The sequence below is a fragment of the Nematostella vectensis genome, chromosome 2 (assembly GCF_932526225.1).
Source record: "Nematostella vectensis chromosome 2, jaNemVect1.1, whole genome shotgun sequence".
In the NCBI taxonomy this organism is placed as follows: domain Eukaryota; kingdom Metazoa; phylum Cnidaria; class Anthozoa; order Actiniaria; family Edwardsiidae; genus Nematostella; species Nematostella vectensis.
In genome coordinates, this window is record NC_064035.1 from 7,810,548 (window position 1) to 7,830,140 (window position 19,593).

At 41.7% G+C, this 19,593-nt stretch overlaps 2 protein-coding genes across 6 annotated transcripts; both read right to left on the reverse strand.

Moving 5' to 3' along the window:
- Positions 1-496: 496 nt before the first annotated feature.
- LOC116619263 (SPARC-related modular calcium-binding protein 2) lies at positions 497-19,495 on the reverse strand. 5 transcript variants are annotated; one of them, XM_048724227.1, is made up of 12 exons: positions 19,301-19,495; positions 18,271-18,631; positions 14,049-14,242; positions 5,761-5,911; positions 5,015-5,230; positions 4,819-4,884; positions 4,630-4,743; positions 3,954-4,178; positions 3,132-3,350; positions 2,526-2,582; positions 2,217-2,327; positions 497-1,379 (listed from the first exon to the last, which is right to left on the reverse strand). In XM_048724227.1, the coding sequence occupies exons 3-12, from the start codon at positions 14,103-14,105 to the stop codon at positions 1,075-1,077; spliced, it is 1,521 nt and encodes a 506-aa protein (XP_048580184.1). In that variant the 5' UTR covers positions 14,106-14,242; positions 18,271-18,631; positions 19,301-19,495; the 3' UTR covers positions 497-1,074. The 5 variants fall into 5 exon arrangements, with proteins under 5 accessions (XP_048580184.1, XP_048580183.1, XP_032239761.1 ...); XM_048724226.1 differs by lacking the exon at positions 18,271-18,631; XM_032383870.2 differs by lacking the exons at positions 18,271-18,631; positions 19,301-19,495 and adding an exon at positions 17,570-17,716.
- LOC5514360 (thyrotroph embryonic factor) lies at positions 6,706-9,850 on the reverse strand. Its single transcript, XM_001634460.3, has one exon. The coding sequence runs from the start codon at positions 9,728-9,730 to the stop codon at positions 9,056-9,058; it is 675 nt and encodes a 224-aa protein (XP_001634510.2). The 5' UTR covers positions 9,731-9,850; the 3' UTR covers positions 6,706-9,055.
- Positions 19,496-19,593: the final 98 nt, after the last annotated feature.

Genomic DNA, 19,593 nt, shown 5'->3' on the forward strand with positions numbered 1-19,593 from the left:
CCTTCGAGAAACAGATGACGTTTTCAAACCCTGAAAATATATATATGGATCTGGGTGGGATCCGATCCTTTTTCAGAGCTTTGAAGATTACATAATAAGGCGAGGCCAGGACAAAAAGGGGCATAGAACAAAGGTATCGCTCTATATTTTTTCACTAAATACATCATCTGAAGAAGTCTCTCTCCGATGTCTGCGCTCAACTGAAGAGGACAACAACTGACTGTCACTTCTTTTTTTTGTAGTATTAACACCCTCGATTGTAAGGGTCGCCAAAATAGTGCTAATCATTAGCGCAGTCGTGAGGACCTTTCTCCAAATTGCAGACAAAGTATACTACATGAAAGCTTTGAAGGGCCTCTGTCATCCACCTTTTTGTCATCCTATTATGTGAGAACGAATATATTTCAATTGATGAATTTGATAATTCTTTCAATATTGGTCGAAAACAACAACAAAGGTGTTGCTAACAAAGGCTCTTAAAATTTCTTTTTTTCTCTTTGATAGCTCTAGTCGTAAAGGTTATATGGCCTTTTTAAATACTAACGTGATCATCAGTGACAATCTTCTCCTTGCCTATTCTATTGACCAACAGAGTCATCGACGATGAAATTTTATGTTTTGCCAACAACAAGGTGCTTAAGACGAACTATGATAATATATATTTTATCAAATTTAATCCGTTGGCGAAAGTGTATCTAAAGAAAACTTAAATTATTATAAACATATATACAAATCACTTTCTCGAAAACTCGAGAAAATATCAGAATCATATTTTTGGTGGTTATCCCCAACGGTGATTGCTTGTCACGTCTCGGCAGTCTTTCAACAAAGTTCTGGCGTTCCTAATCCCCTTGATTTGCAACCATTTGTTACATGTACACAGTTTTATTCGAACCCAACATACACTTACCAACCTGGTGAGGTGTGGTAATATAGTGTGGAAATTCCTCTGCCTTCGTACAACTACCGTACGACTTTCGTATAACTTTCGTTCGCCTTTCATACGAGTTAGAAGGTCTTCTCGAAAGTAGACTGTATCTGACATGGTACACGTTTTCCATCCTCATCATTAGGCTAGCTAAGATGAACTTGATAGCGGTTGCTAAGGCAGTAGCTCCACTCGTTAAGTGACAAACCATTGTCTTTGTCAAAGTCGCAGTCTGCCAGCAGCTTTCGACTGCATTTGCGTCCTCGCTTGATTTTGCCCAACATCTTCTTCATGGAAACGACGAAAAATTCCCTAGAGTTGATTATTCTATCCCTGTTTGAGTCGAGCTGGTGAAATTTCCATGCCAGTACTTGGTTGTCGGAAAGGAAAGTTCCCCATGCAACAAGGTTTCCCGAGCGTGCACTGCGACGCTGGTTTCGTCTGAGAGATGCTGCGGGAACCAAAACATATTTCATTATATTACAGAGTCTGTCAGCCGCTACTTTGTGAGAAAGCATCAATCGGATGGTTTGGGAAAGTTGTTGCAATATAATCTATTGAATGTGGCATTGATAAAGCATGAACTTTTTCGGGTGGCTATTTCGAGATTCTCTCTCCATAACTTGTCCTCCAATATTGGTTCATATGAACAAATGTGTGGCTGGTAATGGCTCTTTGAAGTTGATCCACAGTATTCTATGGATATGGTTCAAAAGAGCAAGGTATGTGCAAGGGGGTTTATGGTAAAAATATCTCACTCAAGGAATGGGATCTACCATTAATTGTGTAGTTCCAGAAAATATCCATACCTTCCCCCCCCCCCCCCCCCCATGGAGGGGATTGGAAATTCCGGGGGAGTGGGGGTTCAAACGGAAATTTCAGGAATTTCCAGAGGGGAGGGGGGTAAAATGCCATTTTTCCTTAACAGTTACTGTATTTACTTGTTTCCAGGGGGTTGGAAATTCCAGAGTAGTTGGGGTCATACCTCCGACCCCCTCCATGGGGGGTATGGATATTTTCTTGAACTACAAACTCGGTTCTAACCCTACATGATGTGAGGAGTTGCTTAACCATTGGTCATCCTTCAGAGAGAGTACCATAAGGTTTGAAATCAGAAAACTAAGCCGGAATAGTACCTATCAAATAGCAAAGATTTAAAATCCTAAATAGCGGTCTTCAATTGGATCCAATTGCTTTTGGGGACTGAGATTTGGAAGACGTTCTACATGTAGTGCAATCTTATGTAGCGGACAAACCAAATCTGGAATGGATGAAGTTGAGTGTGTACCTGCAAGTTGTCCAGACGGAGAACGTCTGATGACCTTAGTGTCAACGACCTCTTTCCTGAATAAGTGAAGTAACTTGCGCTTGTAAATAGGCCAAATTTGACTTGTGCACTCTAGGAAGTAATCAGATTAATTTTGTAATAGTTTCATTCAACGCACAACAGAATCAGGGTATCATCTGGCCAATTCTACTCGCTGGCCAATAAATGCGCTTCAAGGAGTTTGAATGACGGAAGCTAGAAGGCGATTTAGCTGTTGTAAATCTGCTGAGATCGCATAATATGAAGCTTGCAGTAACATGTATTCCTTACCCTTTTTGCCTTTCAGCTTTTTCGCTCCACCTGAACGCAGCGGACCGTTTTGCATTGCTGTAATTTAATAACAAGTAAAACGCTATTAACCTCACATGATTGGAAAGGATGCTTTGAGTTTTAAGTCAGCTTAACGAATCAGCCAGAAAATTTAAGTTAGCCTATTTTCATTTGAATGGTTTATGGCATGAAAGCCACAGAGTAAGTCACGTGGATCCCAAGGGACTCTCCCCAGGTTCTTTTACACAAGATGGCCGAGCAACTTCTTTTTTTTACTTTCCCCGACCCTCCTCCCCTGGTGGTTTGAACTACACACGCCTTATCCCGCATACATATTGGCTGACAGGAGCGAATACTTTTCATATCTTCAGTTACCTTGACACGACAACAGGTTGTCGTGCGGAGAAGTTACTAATGCACAAAACGTTCTTGTTTTACATTGTAAGTTTCCTTCTCTTGTGTCAAAGTTTATTAGTAAACCTGCACTATTTTACATTATTCCCCTATTTTCATTTTCCTATTTTATTATCTACCCACGGGTTCTCCTCTTATTCGGTTGTATCCTGTATACCCACCAAAGCACGTACACCATCTCACCATACTTACTGTATCTCGTGCAGTCAAGGCTATTGGTCTTCTTCGTCGTCCCTGGGATGTGTTTTCCAGTCTGTTCGTCTACACACCAGCAATAACCAATAGCAGGATAGCACTGCATTGGCACAAACGAGCCGTCACTCTGGCACTTGGGAAGATAAGACTGGCCCGAAGGCGACTGTTGTGGGGATCTCAGAGCCGCTAGATACTCGCCTATGCATCGCTTAATCTCTGAAATACAACAAGAAATACAATTGTTTATCAAGGCATGCCAGGATTGCCATCTCTTCTTCTACCCTGGATATCACAGGCTCCAAAGACTGGGGTAAGCGAGTGATTGTACTCCCATCTATCCAAGTGTAGGTTGCTCCAATCTAATGGGTATCACGAGCTCCTAGGACAGAGTAAACAAGTGCAGATTGCGGCGTCTGCTACAAAGGATACGATCCGATTAGGAGGAAGTTTGTAAAAGTGGATCATAAACTTTTCACTCTTGAAGTGGTAACAAAACAGTATAGGTGAGTCAATTATTTGTTATTGGGGGAGGAGGATATATTTTATTACTCTGCCTTTCTGGGTTCCAGACTTGAATTCCTATCCTCATTTCATTGATAAAATACACACCTATCTTGGGTTGTGTATCACAAAAAGGAAAATGATATATTATCCTATAGCCCCAGGAACTCCAGCTCCAATTCCCACGTCGTGATACTCTCCCTTTTCCCGAGGCAGACTGAGAGGGGGGAGGTTAAAACCCATAAGCCTTCCCCTAGATTGGTTGGAGGGTGGAGTTAAATTAAAATGATTCTCTTCTGATTTGCCATATGCTGGTACCTTGGACACCGAAGCAGGCGTACCACTCGTTGCGTGAGATCCTCTGGTCTTGGTTCTCATCACAGTAACCCACAAACGTCTTGCTGCATTTCTTGGGGTGAATCGCTTTCTTTGACATGCGCAGAAAACCATGGAGCTCACTCCATTCCAGGAAATAGTCTGCGTTGGTATCGAGTTGGTTAAACTTCCACATCAATAAGTGAACCTTCCCCATGCCACTTCTTCCTGAAGAAAGATTAGGACCAAAAATTTGCTAGGAAACAATTTGTTAGGTCCTGTGTCCACAAGACTAAATATATTGACACATTAATAAAGTTATATATGTTATTTCCCAGCAAAGGGTCGGTCCGAATCGTGAAATACCGTGACCTCGGCCTTGAAAATACTGACCTCGGCCTTCGGCCTCAGCCACGGTATTTCACGATACGGACCTCACAGCTGGTAAATAACATATTAGGAGTTAGACTATAGAAAATCCTGGAAAGGTGCTCTGCTGCCAACTCCGCCCTATTCAACAGTTGTCATAGTTTTCAACCAAATATTGGAAGACGAATTCAACTTAAAGAAACAATCGAATTCAATAGAAAATGCCACAACAGCTTCCTAAAGCTGATGGAACTGGATGCTTTCTCACACTTGTTAGGATGACAAAGTGGCGGTTTAACAAGACGTATACCTGCAATTGATTGGCTATCATCAGATGACGACCTGCGCGCGTAGGCTAAAAACTCCCTTTCAAGCAGATTTATCACTTCGGCATTAAACGAAGCCCGCACGTTTTCTGGACAGCCTACCAGACCAAAAAAAAAAAAACGTAAGTCCACCCATACAAATTGAGTTCCGTATACATAGCAATGAAACTTACCTTTGTAGCTGCTAAGGTGTTTAAACCTCCAGGGAGACTTGGCTGCGGAGACTTTGGGTGGTGACGCTTAAAAAGACCAATACTTATCGTAAAGAGCATGACAAGAACTAATACCACGGTTTGTCAGGGAGGGGAGGGATGTTGTCTGGTTTCACTGTAGATTGAAAATGCCTTGCCTTATTCAATCATGACTTACTAGGACACGCGGGGCGCTGGTTTGTCACGCGAGTGGCGGGGATTTCTGTTCCAGATGCGTCCACGCACCAGCAAGAAGTAGAGGGCTGCAGGCATTGCACCGATTGGTAACTGCCGTCTGAGTCGCACTCGGGGACGTACCCAGAGAACGGAATGCTCTTTTTCTGACGCTCTAGCGCACGCTTTCTACTTTCTCTACATGGACTGTTGTCTGGAGCTAAACCAGGAATCAAGTTTCATATTAGTAAACAAGAATTGTAGCGTTCGAGCTTTGCTCTTTTGGGTATTCCTGCAGTGAAAATGGCGTAGACAGGGAACGTTTCTGAAAGTTTTAACTAAGCAAAAGGCTTGTTACCAGTCGCAAGTGTACATGAAATATTTAGATAAAATCGCGTGTGAATCGACGATGTTAGCGATCAACATTAATAGATTAGCGATTAGAAGATTGGGCGTGACTTAAACTGTATTGTCAGAGAAACGACCACAGTTGCGTTTCGGTTTACAGAGCCGTAGCAGGCCTAGACATATTTGGGGGCACGAGACAGGAACGTAAAGAAAATCCTGGGGCACAGTCACGCCCCTACTGGTCATTTACTTATAACTTTTGAAAATATGGGGGGGGGGGCAAGTGCCCCCAGTGCCCCACCCACTGCTAAGGCCCTCGTTTACTCGCAATTTTTTAAACGACCATGAATCCCATAGGGCCATGTCTTGGTTGCATTTAACAAGGGCATTTCTCCTTCTCACCTTTGCATCTTCCTTTATAAATCATCTTGACTTTGTGTCCTTTGCATTTTGCAAGCTGCAGATGGCATCGACTGGCATAAGTGCGCATGTCAGTGCCACAAACTGGGCTTGCTTCTGATGGGCACGGCTCGTGACATCGATTCGGCAATGACTGGAAAAAGAGTCAAGTAGCTATTTAGCATAAGTGGGCCTACCAGACCTACAGACTTACTGAATTCTATACAATCTACATTTAGAATCTAGGGGATGTGCTCTTGGCCCATACGCTTAATCTAGTTGTTCAGGAGTGGTTTAGACTAGTTGTTTAGCTTTTTCTAAAGACCCTGCGTCCAGCGTCTATAGAGGGAAAGGCACGCTATCCTTAATTCCTGTAGCCCGTCGGTGGAGACAAAGGCATCATACCCCTAATCCCTATAGCTATAGCCCATGGGTGGAGGGACCTTGCCCCAAATCCCTATAGCTATAGCCCATGATGGGAGGGACCTTGCCTCTAATCCCTATAGCTATAGCCCATGGGTGGAGGGACCTTGTCTCTAATCCCTATAGCTATAGCCCATGGGTGGAGGGACCTTGCCCCTAATCCCTATAGCTATAGCCCATGATGGGAGGGACCTTGCCCCTAATCCCTATAGCTATAGCCCATGGGTGGAGGGACCTTGCCTCTAATCCCTATAGATATAGCCCATGGGTGGAGGGACCTTGCCTCTAATCCCTATAGCTATAGCCCATGGGTGGAGGGACCTTGCCCCTAATCCATATAGCTATAGCCCATGGGTGGAGGGAGAGCCCAATATGCTTCATCTCAAAAACCCTGCTATTTCTGTGGCAGCAGAGTGGCCTCAAAAGTATATATACGTATGTGTGTGTGTGTGTGGGGGGGGGGGGGGGGGGGGGATGGGAAGTTAGTTCAGGGGGTACCTGTGTGTCATAGAGTACCAATGGAAATGAATTCAAACAGTTTATAAAATCTATAATATTGCCTTTTATCAAGCTATTAATTTTTACATGTAATGCTCGATACATATTTAGGTACATGTTAACCAGGAAATATTTACATAATAAAGTTGTTAAACTATACACAATGGCAGATCTATAACTTTTTAAATGGTGGCTAAATTTACAAAAACTATGCCAAAGTTCTCCAAGCCCTAGACTGTCTGCTCCTAAACTCCTGAATCTATAAAACCCCCATGGATCTGCCACTTATATAGTCAGAATTAGTCACACATAACATGAATCAATATGATATAAACGTTCCAGAACCACAACTAAACAAGCAATACTGTGGAGCTGGAGACTGGTACAGAGGTACATTTGGAAGTTGAACCACATAAAACTCGGGAAGGTGACTGCTTTCACCTTTTTAAAAGAACTTTTTTCAGCGCTTTTTTAAGGAGACATTGGATCATAGAATAATTATATAACCTGTCAACCCTGTTTTATAAGAGTGTATACCAATAGTGGCAGAACTGAGAGAATTAAGGGGGTTACAACCCCCCACCCCCCTTCCTCTATGAGAAAAAGAAATGTAAAAGTCTGCCAACTGCAATAATTCTAAAATCCTTGATATAGAAATGAAAGGTTGTATACTTTTATATACATACAATAAATTATACAACAAAGAAGCCATGTAACCTACAAAAATACACCAGAGCCCCATTAACTAAAACCTAAAACCAGCTTTTCTCGAATTACACCCTTTTTTTATAAGGAACGTTTTTTATCAGAATGTACAGGCCAAGATTTCACCAAATTTTAAGAACATGCAAGGCTCAGGTAGTAGCAACATTGCTTTTTTAGTCTTATGTGTTCTAAAATGCAGTGTTAAATTGTGTTCATTAAGAAATAACCTTAAATATTATATTGCTATTGATCATTTGTGTATATTTCTTCCCAATAAGTAATTGGGTAATGTATTTTATAAGCAACAAAAATTTAAGAACATCTCATTTTCAGCCTTAAAATGCTCCAAAAATAAGAACGGCCCTTACTAAAAATTAAACATTCTTATAAAAAAAAGTTAACTGTTAATTAACTTGAGCTAAATTTTATTTTCTTGAATTCAATTCGATTTTGAGTATTCTCTGCTTCACAAATTTCAAGCGACAAATATATTTGGACTCCCACCAGGCAAAAGCATTGAAATGTTTCAATCAAGCCATTCCAATGCAATGCAATGACCAACCGGTGGGTACAAAATGTGTCCAGGTAAAATTCCAAACTTGATTGACAGATTTCAGAAGATGTTATAGTTGCTTGAATATTCGAAATTGCAGTAAGAATAACTTAAACTCCTATTAGCTCTAACTTTTTTTAGTCCATCTTGACCATATCCTTAATATAACGATATTAATTTCTGGCACCAACAACTATAAAGTATAAAAAAAATCTTGATTTATCGATAACGATGCAAATTTTAGGGGGCTTGTATCGTTATATTGAGGTTTTACTGTATCTTATACTACAATGTCAAGGATTTTTTCATGATAGACAAAGATAAAAAGTAAAACAAAAAGATGGAATCTACAGTCTAATGATATGCAATAAGGTGGCGGTGTTATATAACTACCGATTGCATAATATACCACACGCTAGAAACGGTAAGAATATCAATACCGAATGGCATCAAACGGGTAAAATTCTTTCTCCCTTGGTTCTTCTAGAAATAAGATTATCTAATAAATGGCATTACTACATTTTACAATAGTCGTTTAAAAACGAAGAATTTTAAGACAACCAACCCTCTAAAATCAGGCCATGAAATATCAAACACGTGAAACCTAAACTCGTGCCTTCTGCTATGGCTATACTTAATCACCCATTGTTTTTTTCTCGTAATACATATATATATGTATATATGCATTTATAACTTAACTTATAGATCTGGATTTGATCTTTGTGGTTATACTAGGGCTAGTCGAAAGTGCTTCACAACTAAGGGGTCTTGTAAACAACTTCGCCCCATGTGTGCAAGAGGGCACGGAGATTCGATGTATGATCTATGATTGCGTCACAGCCACCTCCATGTAAATAAAAAACCCTTAAGCATTTGCTCTAAAAATTAGGGTGAAAACATGATTTTTGCCTGCTTTAACTTCTCATACGTCCAAGTTAGGGTATTTTCTTCTTCTTTTTTGAAGACAGTAATTCGTCGACGATGCCGAACAACAACCTAACAGAGCGTAAAGAGCGCAAATCAACGATGGTATTGTTTTACACGTTTGGTTGACTCTCGGAACTCAATGACCTATCTAAAAATATACGCTGGGTTTGGCGGTTATATAATACCTTCAAACTACTGCTTGTTATTGAAACTCTCTATAATCTTGAGCAATCGTTCATTCTCCTCCCGTAGCATTTCGTTTTCAACCTTGTATTTATGGTTTTCTTCCTCTAAAAACTCTGCTCGTATCTGACATTCGAGCTCTCGAACGCGACGTGCGTCCCGAGAACGCTTCGCTGACGCGTTATTTCTCTGTCTTTTCTCCCAATATTTATTATCCTTATTGTTGTTGAAATGTTTTTCGGTCCGCTTGCCCCGGCTAGATGATTTAGTGTTGAACACAGTAGGAGTATAGATGCCGTTGATTTGCGGAGTCTCTTTTTCCCGGTCTGACTTCTCGGGTTCACATTTCGTCTTGGAAGGCGCGGAGATAATAACCGAATTTCTCTGTACTTGCTCCCTCGCGCTTGAATCAAAGTGTCGGTTATTAGAGCCAGGATCTGATGCTAGACGAGAAGTTGAAAACGATTGAAGAGACACGACCTTAAGAATATTATTCAAAGACGTTGTTTCTCCATAGTGTGGTGTGCTTCTACAACAATAAACAGAGCGGATCTCGTCCTCGCTTTCCCCTTCATTGATTTGCTGTCTCCTTTCGGTTGGATAACTGTCCTCGTCTTCACTCTCTGTTTCGGATTTCGAACGCTTAACGCACCTTCGCTTACATTCCTTCGTTTCTTCGCTCATTGTGAATCGTATTTTGCGTGCTTTTTCCCTCCCTCAGATCGTGGTAAAGTCTGGAGGGTTCAGGAAGCGAAAGGCTATTGTGAACTTGTACCTTTGACTCAACGATTACGTCATTGCATAACGAAGGTGTACGCATGCTCGTCCAATGATTGTCTGTCTCACCGCTTTACACCTAACCGTAGTTAGTTTGAAAAGTAGATAGCAGCAAAGCCCCCCCGCCCCTGAGGTCTCTGACAGAGGTTCGCTCAATTATTCACAATTTATTTATGCAAAATTTAACCAATTTTTCACGCTGTGACAAGTTTGACTTTTTGTTGGCAAACGCCTGGCCAAAATAAACACAGAAATGGTTGCGGCCACCATACCAGAGAGCGATGAAATCCTTTTTTCTAGGAAAATTAAAGCCCTTTCTTTGGAAAATTTGTCATTCCCTATTTTAGGGAGGGGGTACGGCCCTGAACTATTTTGAAATACTGTGAAATTATCAACATGGCATTTACCATTAATTAACATTTTCCAAAGTCCCGATTTTCGTGCCAGTCAAGGGCACAGTGGCAATGTGAAATTGTTCTTACATTTTGCGTTATATCATTACGCGATGGGATTACGATTTTGGTTAGTTATTTCTTTGGGGCCTAACGAGGCCCCCTCAATATTTATAATTTCTGTGCCCGAAACTACGAATTCGGCTGCATGTAAGCAACTGAAATATTGGGTCACACAAACATTGTATTCTATACCTCTGCTTATTGTCTTTGTCGTCTAGACCCCTATTGGCATAAAATCGAGATCCCAAAAATTGATTTCTAGTAGCTGCCTGAGGCCAGCCTGGGGCGCTTTCAATGCCTTAGACTCGACTATGTCGTGACTACACTTTCGCAGCCTAATATTCTAGCTGCAAGGAGATATATGTCTTGTGAACCTCAATAAGTTATTGGCTATTTTTTTGTCGGGCAATTTTTTGTTGTTGCTGTTTTTAAGTATAAGTATTACTTTTAAAAAAAAACTCTACATAGGTTTTTGTCTTCTCAATCGGGCGAGTGTAACTTAAGAATATCCTTTACAAAACGCGGCTTCCATTGATTACAAAAGAGAGCCTAAAAACAAGCAACCCCCACCCTACTCAAGCCCATATCTTTCCTACGGGCCTGACAAGAGATCTCCCGCTAAACTCTCTCAGCGACGTGGACACTAATGACGAGGGGGGGAAATTCTTGGAGGCAGGTTATCAGTGATACGAGCTTTAGCTGAAGCAATACGGCTGTTGAAATGCCCGGTATTCAATACCATTCGCTCCACGCTTATCGATCAGATACCAGCTATTTTACCCCCTTGCACGGCCTTATCTGACAGTCTTCGGGGGGTATAAACTTGAGATTTTATCAGCAATAAGTTCCCCTACTGACGATAGAGGCCATGCAATGAATTATAAGCCGCGCTGGGATCGTTAGAGTGACAGAGTTGACGACATATGGTTCACGTGGCAAATTGAGCGGGGAAACTACAGGTCACGTTACATGGGGCCGTGATGCGAAGTCAAAAGGAGCTGAAAGTTATTCTGGCGCTGCTCGTATGGGGCTAAGAAACGCGATTCATTCATTTTTTTTTATTTTTTTCGCTCGATGCCAGCACGAGGTCTATCGAGTTTTCTTATCCTCACGTAGGACAGGAATATATATGGTGGTAATTAGGGGGTATCTGAGAGAAAATAAAAAATATATTTTTCTATGAGTAATGGTAATTTACCCCCCCCCCCCCCCCCCCCTTCCCGGGAAAAACACAACTTCCCAAGTTGTGTAGAAACAAAAATACAAAAAACTTGCTATTGGCAAACTAGTATACAGATCCACAACATTGGCATTTCGGCGAGTTACCTGGGCGAGTTATCTGAGGTTTATTAGAATTGACTATATAAGATGACTTCCTAAAACAGGTATCACAGGCGTGGAAATACCTGACCATTCTCAGCGGAAGCGGGAGGACTTAATGACTTCACAGCATTCTGGTATCCCGACACAACTCGGGGCGTGGATAAAGAACACACCAATATGACGTAGATAAAAATGACTACATCTGAAGATTATATGATCCTGGTATTTTTATAATCCTATGTGGAGATAACCGCAGCCCTTTTTCTTGCATAGTACGAATTTATAATAAATAAGACAGCTATACTGGGCAATGATTCTAGACAAAAGCGATAAAGCTTTAGGTCTAAATCATTGCCCAGTATTTCTCTTTTGCGTTTGAGAGCGTGTGTCTGTCCCCACCGCATTTCAATTGGTAGATCCGCCACCTGAACAGGTAGATCCCCTAAAAATGCTGTACATCGGGGTATCGGCCTCATGAAATTCTCCTGGAATAAAAGATTCTCAATGGTCGTCGACACGTAATATGCGCTTTTCTTACAAAATCACAAAGTTTCTGACGTTTTGCATTCGGTTTTCCTCCTCCATTTCAGACAAGAGTTGGCTATTCGAGAAATAATGTGAATGCTAACAGCGCTTCTTGATTAAACAAAATGTCATTTAAGTATTTCGTGTGTTAAAATGTGAATAACATTATCGAAATGGAATAATATTATCGAAAATCAGGACCAGAAAAGGCGGTTACCGCAAGGAGGGCTTGCTGGGAACCAGAGGGGCTAGGAAACAGTGGCACGTTTTGGGACTAGAAGATAAAGTCAAACGAACATAGCAAGTAGCTAATCAGAATGGTGCTAAATGAGGATGATTTATCAGAATGGTGCTAAATGAGGATTTCTATTATGAGAAAAGTTATCTTAGAGATTCGAAGACGCATATTCTTAGAATAACACCGGAGATTGCATCGCAAGTGGATAAGATCGCCGCTTATATAGCGTCCGTTGTTATGGAATAGATGGATGGTGCAGTATTAGCATTGAACTTGGCGTTTCAATGAAGCAGCCATAGAGCTGCTATCGCTAACAAAATCGTGTCCTTACACGGGTATTCCATGTGCTAGCACTGATATGTCATAAGCTCTATTCATCTGGGACTATCTGTTTACACAGCTAAAGGTCGGTTCCCGAGATCTACTACAAAACATACAACTACAAGAAAACATATGAAAAACTCATTAACGTTTTGTCACCGTTCCGAATATCAGCTAGCACCTGTGCCCCGAATTCTGACACGTCTAGCTTTGTGTAAACTTATTGTCGATTCTAAGAGAAGTATATTGTGGTTGTTGTTTTGACATTGGGGAAATTGTCGTTCCTTTAACGCGAATTCCTTTGCTTCGGTAACAGAGAGTTCCGTGTCAATAGTTAAGACTTGACACCAAAATGCATGGAATTTCGTCAATACTTTTTGTCAACCTTGTGTTTTTTGTTTATTACAGGGTCTATTTTAGATTACAACGCATCTGACTTAGAAGCAGGTACTTTAAATCAAAGCAAACCTGTTGAGATTTTGAGAGCGAATTACGAAAAACAATCAGACTGTTTACTGTTTATTTAAGCAATCTTTATAACTATGGAAGCTTGACAAATTTTAGAAATCTCTAAAGTGGAGTTCTAAGCGTTTGAGTATATGAGACATATATTTTTGACCTCATAATCACGAATACATCTTATTAGCACCTATTTCATACTATGACAAATTTAATACAATTTCGAAAAGCGTGAACAGCAACTAAACAAGAAAGCTTAACACCTCTTTCATATTGTAACGGGATTTGTTTAGGGGCGTACGTTATCTGTATTGTGTGTAAAAGGTTGTAATCAAAAACTTGTTCAGCGCGTCGGTACATCCCATTGCCTTCCGCACGTTTGTTAAATGCGTCAGTAAAACGTACACGTTATAAATAACCCTGTCAGTCCCAGGAAATTTACTCCTCCGTCGATTTAACACTGACCAATAAAGCCAAGAAGTGTCAAACATCAGGGTTTCCGCTCTCTAGTCAGTCAGTTTACAAAAGAAGCTGTCCTGGTTAAACTAACAAAAATAGCGCAAAAACAAATACAAAAGCTTCGTGCATCATCACTGTGAATGCTTTCCAGATCTTGCCAAAATATCTAAATAAATCGTTAAGCGTTAAACCTCGAAAATAATATTAATCATCGCTCCCGAGTAAAAAGATACAAGAGTATAATTTGCGCCGTCAATCAATATTTCAGTGGGTCCGCCACGCAGAAACAAGATACTCTTACGAATAATTGAAAGTGAACTTGGTTTACTTTGCAGGATAATTGCCTAAGTGTAAGTTAAGATAACTAGAGCAGAAAGGTTAGCCGGAAACCAGATCGAAATGCAAGCATTTTGATATTGGCGAAGCATACATCGTTTTAACATACCTGGGATTGAGTTAAGGACACAAGACTTGTTAGCCAACACAACAGAGATATCCTCATGTTACGCTCGACTCCTCCGAGCGCCGTGCTCTTTTTCGACGAGCTGGTCCCAAGTCGTATAGTCGTTCAGTAAGAGGAATTTGTCCGAACTGCGTATCTAGTTACGTCGCTTGAACGGCAATGTTCTGTCTTCAGTTCTATGAGAATAATCAAAACAAACTTGATGAGCCGCTCGAAAATGCCATGGGAGTTTTCCAGGCTATAATATTCGGCGACATGCAGGGTTTTGTAGCACGGTGCTTACACGTGAAAGTGACTGGAAGAGTTGAAGACTGCGTTAGATCACACCCTGCAGATCGCTAGAACGGATAAGGCCCGAGCGTGTGCCCTCGCGTTATCTCATAAGTCATGCTATTTGCCTTATCTCTACGAGTAACAATAATTGCTAACAGAGGCCGTGAAGTGCGTGTCTGTTCCTAAGATAAGGCCAGATTAGAATTTATGTTTGTTTTCGCGGGCTTTCTGAGCTGGACGTGGGATGCGCAAGGAATGTGTCGGAAGCTCATTTCATGCCCGAAGACAGCGGAACTTACTTTCTACAAGGTGTGGGCAACATAAAAAAATATACCGACGTGTGAATTCATATCAAGTCGACACTAGCTAAGGACAGCTTGAGTACTCCATTTAAACATCAATTATGCGATGTGAAAAACCATTAATGAGAGTAGCCGGAAAATCAGGAATGGAACACGGATCCGTCGGAAGGTTGATTGGGCGCTTATCATTATCTGTGTCATCTTTCGGCTTGTTTTAATGAGAGACAGCAATTTACGTGTCCAAAGGTCGTTGAATCAGTGCTTTGAACTTTCAGGCATTTCCCGGTGACAGATGACGGCAGTGATAGACATTGAGATATCCTAAATGTTGCAAATTAAAACCAAATATAGGGAATGGGTAGTAAGAAATTACTATATTTAAAGTATCAAAGCTTGTGGCGCGCTGGCTATGCGTAAATGGCACCGCGGCATTCGCAAAAACCATCAAGGGTTACCCGACAACCTTTTTGTTTAGCATTGGCTGTCCTTAAAATCATCTTATTGTTAGAATATCATACTCTAGTACTGACAAGTGACGACAATACAAAATACAAACTTATCAAATATGAGTGAGCGGACGTCCCGACGACATGCATCGGGCACCTCCCTTTCCTCCTCCCCTCCTTCTTTCCACGTTAAAAGAAGAAATTTCAGGTGTATGGTCTTGATAAAAAGGTTTCTATTTTCAATTCTTCTCTCCCGCGCCCTCTTCTCCCTTTCATCAGCGCTATAAAATTCGATTAGCTTTTTATCACAAATTTCTCTCCCCTTCCCTTGATCATTTAGCTCTTCATGTAGATGCGACAATACTGAATGACTTACTTAGTAGAGAAGTATGATCCGAAAAGCCAGCATCAAAAAAAGCGAAGGCAGAAAGTTTTCCAGAAATTATTGAAATCAACATCAAGCACCCCTCGATTGAATGATCCTCTAAAGGATGGCAGAATCGGAAGTATCTTTGAACAAACCCCTGAGGGATAGCAGTTGGTAGAATTCCAGAGCCTAAAGCCCGAGGGGGGTTCTTCCCATGTGAACTTGATAGGGATGCTTGTCGTATTGTTTAGGGGGTATCCGATAAAAAAACTAGGCTTTTCTCTTAGAAATGGTATTTTTAAGGCTCCTGAGGTATTGTTTAGGGTAGCAATTTTTGGTCGTGCAGGTATTTTTAGGGGTATTTTTCGAACTCCCCCACCCCCCGGGATAGGACGATAACCCCCGTACTTGTATGGAGGCTCCCCCCGGATACATTCACATTCTCGTCTTGCTTAAACCACAGATTGCCCTTAGTGTTGTCTCGCTGATGGGTCGAGTACATGGAAATCGCAACTAGAACAGCGAGAGACATTCCAAGAGTGTTGAGCTCTCGATAGTCCGACGGCGTAAATGGGGGGCCAAATGAGCGTCAAACCACTCAGAACAAGAGCGAATTCCCCTTTACATCGGGCCCGCCATCAAAAGTGTCACATCTGGGTACAAGGATTCTACTTTACATCGGGCCCGTCACCAAAAGTGTCCAATCTTGGTAAAATAACTCTCCTTTAAGTCGGGCTCGTCATTAAAAATGTCCAATCTGGGTACAAGGATTCTCCTTTACACCGGGCCCTTCATCAAAAATGTCTCATCTGAGTACAAGGCCTCTTCTTTGGCCCGTCATCAAAAATTTCCCATCTGGGTACAAGGATTCTACTTAACATCGGGCCCGCCATCAAAAGTGTCCTATCTGGGTACAATAAATTACCTTTACATGGGGCTCGTCATTAGAAGTGTCCAATCTGGGTACAAGGATTCTACTTCACATTGGGCCCGACATCAAAACTGTCCCATTTGGGTACAAGGATTCTCCTTTTCACCGGGCACGTCCTTAAAAGTGTCCCATCTGGTTACAAGGGTCCTCTTTCACATTGGGCCCGCCATACAAAATGTCCCACCTGGGTACAAGGGTGATCCTTCACATCGGGCTCGTCATCAAAGTTGTCCCATCTGGGTACAAGGATTCTACTTCACATCGGGCCCGTTATCAAAAGTGTCCCGAGTACAAGGATTCTACTTCACATCGAGCCCGACATCAAATGTGTCCCTTCTGGTTACAAGGGTTCTCCTTCACACCGGGCCCGTCATCAAAAATGTCCCATCTGGGTACAAGGATTCTACTTAACATCGGGCCCGCTATTAAAATTGTCACATCTGGGTACAAGATTCTACTTCAAATTGGGCCCGTCACCAAAAGTATCCCTTCTGGGTCAAGGATTCTACTTAACATCGGGTCTGCTATCAAAAGTGTCCCATCTGGGTACAAGGTTTCTACTTGAAATTTGGCCCGTCATCAAAAGTGTCCCTTCTGGGTACAAATCAGAGTTCTAAGGGAAAGTTCAATTATTAACCCGATAGGGGTCTAAAGGGGAGCGTCGAAAGTGTGTGGATTTAAAAAAGGGGAGGCACTGATTTCTTTGGGTGTTGTCCCTTCTATATAATTTGACTAAGTGTGTAATCAGACTTGGTTCTACGAGTCTCGGTTTGGGGGTAGTTATTTGGCATGTAAAATCCTGGAGTCCAGGATACATATCAAACTACGTTTTATCTTTGCAATGCAAACCTGCATACACCCTATTTTTTCTTGGTTTCCGCTATATGCTTACGCTCCGTATTTTAAATCATTAACAAAACGTTCAAATGCTACAAGCGCTCATTCTTCGTCATCAATATCCTCGCTCATATCTAATTTGCTGTCTTCCTCTCTTTTTTTTTCTTTCTCGTGCTGCGCTTTTCGCGCATGGACAAAAACGAAAAGCCTTTTTGCTTCTCCTGTCATATATAGCATCAACCTTTATCCGTTGACAACCTGCATTTAGTCGCACATTTGAGAAATTTAGTGCCTTTACTTTTTTGGAATTAATCTTTTCAGCGAATTCCTTCCCCCCACTTTCTCACCAGTTTTCAGCTAATCTCTTGCTCGCGTTCCTTTGACATCGTCGTTGCCGTCCCCATGCTCAAGGATCCAGCATACTTTGCGGGCGCTGCAAAGATCACTACCGTAGAAGAGGATCCTCGAGCATATGCCGTTCCCTCCTTTGCTCCTTCTTTCTGAAGGGGGGGGGGGGGGGGGGGGGGGCACAGGCACCTAATTTGTTCCCTTTCTTTTTCAAAACCCTCACGCCCCCCTCGGGATAATAAATGAACTTTCCCTAAAATCAGAATAGTTAAGCCTCGATCAAACGGTGATGAGATATGAGAGTTCCAGTTCTTATGACTATTTTACCGTACACTCACACACTCTCATCGACTCTCAATCAATTTGAAGTGAACATGTTCAAATTCGACATTGATGAGACGTTTGATCGCACGAACGAAAGTTAATGAGAGTATCTCGAACAACAAGTTTTCACAAAAAGTAACAAATGAACAGTAATTCCCATATATCAGTGATAATAAAAAAAAATGACAAACAACCCTCAAAGACCGTTTGATCGCAGCCATGTGAGCGCTAGAAAGGGCCAACGCTCATATTTCGAAGCTTTATAAACAGAGAATCGAGAGAGAATCTCAAGTATTCACAGCCGGTCTTAATAATTTTTGTTAGTAATCGCAAAACTCTTGATATATGACCCAGAGCTGCCTTGAACAAAGCTTACCTTAGCACTTGCTTGATTGTTTGTTTTTAACATTAAAATGTTTAAATGGGGGCGATTTATCTATCAGCTCTGCAATCCGCTAGGATCATAGCATATATCCGCTCCTCCCCCTACGTCTGACCTGGCGAGTGCTTGCATGCACGGACGGTAAACTCCAAAGATTTATTTAAACCAATTAGCGTTCCATTCGGCAGATAGAAGCACGAAACACCGATAGCACCTCCTGTATTTTGTACCGCAAGAACCACAGCGATGATGGGCGAAGCTATGTCACATTTGTGATAATCCACAAGAAAATCAAGTTCTTTATTCCATCTTTTAGCGGTTTAAGCTGACACCAGCATTGAAAAGCAACCTTTGTCTAAGAGGAAAGAATAATGCTGAGATACACAGGATGAACAGTACGGTATAGCTGATTGCGTTCTCAGAAGGGGTTTTAAATCTGATAGATGATAAGAAAAGCTGTATAATTAAATCCAATTACATGAGTTATAACCTTAAACAGATACTGTGAAACCGCTCGCTGGTCCGGTCAGTAACTAGTTGTCCTCACTTCGGGGTGATAGTTGGATAAGATATTGAGTATCCCTTGTATGTCGTTCTGAACCACTCACCGAACATTCCCATTAAGCACGTCGTTTGACCCGAAAGAGAAAATGTACTTCAATTTAGAGTGAGGCTATGAGCGTCGTGCGTTAACTTTAAACCGGTATCCCTGTGTGGTATGTCGTCCATGCCAAAATCAAGAAGCAAGGTAATAAAATGCCTCAAAATGAACGCGCTGAAATAACCTATTTTATGTGTACCTTAAGAACGAGGCGTTATATGTTATGGGTACATATGTATACAGTGCTGTGAAAATGGCTCCCCACGCCATTAGGCCACCAACAAACATGCCATAAATCTTAAAACAACTGTGGCTGGGTTGTGTGCGTAACTACGTGAAGAGGATTTTCACAAAATACATTGATCTAAACATCAGATGAATACAAGCCCTGTCGCGATGAGCGTCAGACTGCGTTCATCTTACCTTATGGCTGAAATAGTGTTAAGTAACGATCATACGGAATTCTCCCCCTTGTTGTTTCTATCCTTTGTAGCGCGCTGTTGCAATTATTTTCCTGGGTGCTGAGCGAGAATTGCGGCTGGTTTTGATTAAACGATGTTTCGGGTTTCTAGGACTGAGCCGTCTGACGAGATAGCCTCGGGCGCTTCACGTGCGGAGATTTGCCGCGCGCTCACTCTTGCCCAGTCCACCGGAAAAGCTCACGGTTTTGCAAACGAGCTAACGCAAGCATTACTAAATCGGCTCGTAGGGTTGGT